The sequence below is a fragment of the Haliaeetus leucocephalus genome, unplaced genomic scaffold, assembly GCF_000737465.1.
Source record: "Haliaeetus leucocephalus isolate CR32 unplaced genomic scaffold, Haliaeetus_leucocephalus-4.0 Scaffold214, whole genome shotgun sequence".
Taxonomy (NCBI): Eukaryota; Metazoa; Chordata; class Aves; order Accipitriformes; family Accipitridae; genus Haliaeetus; species Haliaeetus leucocephalus.
Window position 1 is genome coordinate 706,891 of NW_010972650.1, and position 3,746 is coordinate 710,636.

Below are 3,746 nucleotides of genomic sequence, written 5' to 3' on the forward strand. Positions count from 1 at the left end.
GGTCTGGGGTGGGGGGCACCATCCTGCTGCCCCCCCTTCCCGCCCCGGCCTGGCTTTGGTCCCTTTTTTTGGCAATTAGTGTTCACATCAGTGGTCAAAGTGACGAGCGTGCGGGGGGGGGGCTCTGGGGCGGTGACCCCCACTGGGATGAGGGGACCCCGATGGGGAGGGGGCACCCCGTGGGTCAGCCACCGGCGCTGGGCCCCTACCGCAGCCAGGGACAGGATTTGGCCTCTGCCACAGGCAGGCTGGGGGGGGTGGTCCGGGCAGTGAGCCCCCCCCAGGTGCAGGGGACAGGGACACTGCCTGCGAGCCTGGGCGAGGACGGTGGCACGAGGACATTCCCCCCCCTTGCACAGTGTCGGGGGGAGGACAGAGCCCTCCCCTGGCACCTGCAGGGCAGAGCAGGGTGAGGAGGGGAAACTGAGGCAGCTCAGCTGCTGCAGCTCCGCACTCCCCCCCTCCACCACCCAGGGTCCTTACCCTCGCTCGGCTACAGGCGGATCCACCTGCGGGCTGTGGGACAGAAGGGACAGTGTCAGGGGACACCTGGCCTGGGGGATGGTCCCAGGTGACCCCCTCCAGGGCCGAGGCAGCTCGGAGCCAGTCCTCCACGCACTGGACTGGAACCCAGTATCGCACTGGGACCCTGCTCTGGGATCCAGTTTTGCACTGGGACCCCATGCTGGGATTCAGTATTGCACTGGGAACCCACACTGCAGCAAAGACCCCATGCTGGAAACCCAGTCTTGCATCAGGACCCTTACTGGGACCCAGCCTTGCAACGGGATCCTGTGCTGGGACTCAGCCTGCAGTAGGATCTGTGCTGGAATCCAGTATTGCACTGGGATCCTGCACTGCATCAAAGACCCCATGCTGGGAACCCAGCCTTGCACCAGGATCTTTTGCCAAGATCTTGTGCTGGAACCCCAGCGTTGCACTGGAATCCTGTGCCCGGATCCAGCCTTGCACCAGGATCCTGTGCCCGGATCCAGCCTTACACCGGGATCCTGTGCCAGGATCCTGTACTGGCACCCAGCCCTTGCACTGGGATCCTGTGCCAGGACCCAGCCTTACACTGGGATCCTGTGCCAGGATCCTGTGCCGGGACTGAGCCTTACACCAAATTCCCACACCAGGACCCTGCTCCGCTCCAAGGGGCTGGGGCAGGGGGGGTGCCAGGCACCCCGGAGTGACGGCATGCGGGGAGAGGGCATGCAGGAGGGGGCATGCGGGGCCAGGGGGGATCCAGGGGTCTTGCGGGGGGGGTCCCGGGGGGACCGGGCATGCAGGTGGTACCTGGGGGCTAACAGCTGGACTCGTCGTGGTGGGACGGGTCGCAGAAGAAGCGCGAGCCCCGCTTGGCGGTGCGGGCCGTGAACGGGACGCTCTTCAGCGCTGCAGGTTGGGGGCATGGGCAGGGGGGGAGCGGACAGGGAGACGTCAGCCCCCGCACGCAGGCGAGACCCAGGTGTCCGGGTCGGGGGGAGCGGCGGGGGCCGTACCGGTGATGATGTCCTCGATGGTGCCATCCTTGCCCTCGTAGACAGGGCGATGGTCCTTGGCCTGGCGCCGCCGCAGCTCCGCAATCAGCTCCTGCTGCTGCCACTTGTTCCGCTGCGAGGGAGACGCAGGGGTCCCGGGTTGGGGACACAGGTGTCTCCTCCGTGTCCCCCCACCCAGCCCACCCAGGCGCCCATCCACGCTCACCTTCTCCTGCTTCTTAGCCTCCTGCGCCAGCAGCTTCTCCCGCATCACCTCCTCCTGCTTCTTCCGCGTCTCGTTCTCCTGCTCCGCATCCTGCCAGGGCGAGGGGGTGGCGGTGGGAGCCAGCCCCCACCCCAGCACCAGTGTCACCGACCCCCCATGTGTCCCCTCCTGGCCCCACCTCACCTTGTAGGAGCGGATGAACCGGACAAAAACCGGGAAGAAGACGGACGGGGGAGTCGTCTTGGGGCTCTCGCCGAAATACCGCACCACCGTGTTGTAGGCGTCCTGGGGAGGGGGACGGGACGGTCACCGACGGGCTGCACGTCCCGCAGCTCCTGGTGGCCTCCTGGCACGAGGGGCGTGCAAAGACAGACGTGCACGAGGGCCATGCAAAGCAGAGCAGGCGTGCATGAGGAGCACGTAAAGCAAGGCATGCACGAGGGCTGCGCAAAGCAAGATGTGCACGAGGGCCGTGCAAAGCAAGGCACGCACAAGGAGCATGCAAAGCAAGGCAGGTGTGCACAAGGAGCGTACAAAGTAAGGCGTGCGTGACAAGGCGTGCACGAGGAGCGTGCAAAGCAAGGCATGGACAAGAGCCGTGCAAAGCAAGGCATGCATGAGGAGCATGCAAAGCAAGGCATGCATGAGGAGCATGCAAAGCAAGGCATGCAAGAGAGCTATGCAAAGCAAGGCGTGCATGACATGGCATGTGCAAGGGCCGTGCAAGGCACAGCCGCTCCGCAGCCCTCACCTCGGCCGTCCGTGCGTCCTTCTGCAGCCGCTCCAGCTTGCCCTCGCTGGCGGCCAGGAAGGAACGCAGGACGCTGTTCTCGTGCAGCCCGCACTCCCGTCGCAGCAACTCCATCCCCCGGCCCAGCTCCTTCACGTCCAACAGCACATTCTCCAGGGACACTGCAGGGCCACAGGGACGGGTCAGGGGACCCACAGCCCCGGGGGATGGTGAGCTGGGGGCATGGGGATGGGGGGGCACCTGCGGCCGCCTTCTCCACAAAGTGCAGCTCCTGCCAGAAGGTTGCCAGCTCGGGGTACTTCTCCCGCACTGTCAGCGCGATGAAATGCAGCAGCGTCATCTTCCTGTCCGTTGACTTGGTGTCCAGGAGCTGCAGAACAATTTGGGGGTAGGTCATGGCTGTGGCACGGGACCCTGGGGAGCCCATGCAGTCCCAGGGAGTCTGGGGTTGCCCACCAGGTCCAGGCTCTGCAGTTTGAAGCCGTAGACAGCGCCGCGTTTGCTGCTGTTCATGTAGTTGCCCAGCGCCAAGATAATCTGCAGGGGAAAAGCACCAGGGATGGTGGGGTCAGGGAGGAGCAAGACCCCCATGGGACCCCCACCTGCCCAGCTATGGGTGAAGATGGAGGGCAGGACTCCAACCCAGCTTGTCCCCACATTGTCTGGCCTCCCCATGCTCGCCTCCAACATGTGCTTCAGCTTCTGCGAGGACTTGACGGAGGCCGAGGCCGCGATGATGGCATTGAGCTGCTGCAGGGGGATAGAATGGGGGGGGGGCAGGTCTCAGCTGGGGTGCAGGGTCCAGGCACCCCCAGTGGGTGCAATCCCCCCGTCTCCCCGACTCTGTACCGGTGTCAGCATCTGGAGGTTTTCGGTGAAGTTGCCAAGGAAAGCCATGATGGCCATGCGCTGGGGCAGCCGCTCCACCTTGCTGAACTGCAGCATGAAGCGGTCCTCGTCCGCCAGCTCCTCCAGCGGCTTGCGCTCCCGCTCGTACTGCCGCAGCGCCTTCACCTCCGCCTCCGTCGGCAGGAACCGCATCAGGCACTCCACGAAGTCCACCGGCAGCGTCGCCAGGTCGAACCTGCCCCGCGCCCGCACCGTCGGGGATCTGCTCCCCGCTGCACCCCAACCAGCTCCTTGCACCATGCCTCGGCACCCCTGCACCCCAACCAGCCCCCCCCTGCACCCTGCTTGGCCTCCCTGCACCCTGCGTGGACCCATTGCACCCCAGCCAGCCCCCGTGCATCCTGCCTGAGCACCATTGCACCCCAACCAGACCCTC

The 3,746-nt window shown here is 65.6% G+C and overlaps 1 protein-coding gene across 1 annotated transcript in view; it reads right to left on the minus strand.

Annotated features, from left to right (window-relative positions):
• Positions 1–481: 481 nt before the first annotated feature.
• FMNL3 (formin-like 3) overlaps positions 482–3,746 on the minus strand; it is an 8,616-nt gene continuing 5,351 nt past the window's right edge. Inside the window, exons 15-24 of the mRNA XM_010566568.1 lie at positions 3,311–3,545; positions 3,143–3,211; positions 2,918–2,998; positions 2,702–2,831; positions 2,462–2,622; positions 1,894–1,995; positions 1,711–1,800; positions 1,506–1,617; positions 1,300–1,398; positions 482–516 (exon numbers count right to left, since the gene is read on the minus strand). Coding sequence (XP_010564870.1) covers positions 1,307–1,398; positions 1,506–1,617; positions 1,711–1,800; positions 1,894–1,995; positions 2,462–2,622; positions 2,702–2,831; positions 2,918–2,998; positions 3,143–3,211; positions 3,311–3,545 — 1,072 coding nt within the window. The 3' untranslated portion in view covers positions 482–516; positions 1,300–1,306. The remainder of the gene's footprint in view (positions 517–1,299; positions 1,399–1,505; positions 1,618–1,710; positions 1,801–1,893; positions 1,996–2,461; positions 2,623–2,701; positions 2,832–2,917; positions 2,999–3,142; positions 3,212–3,310; positions 3,546–3,746) is intronic.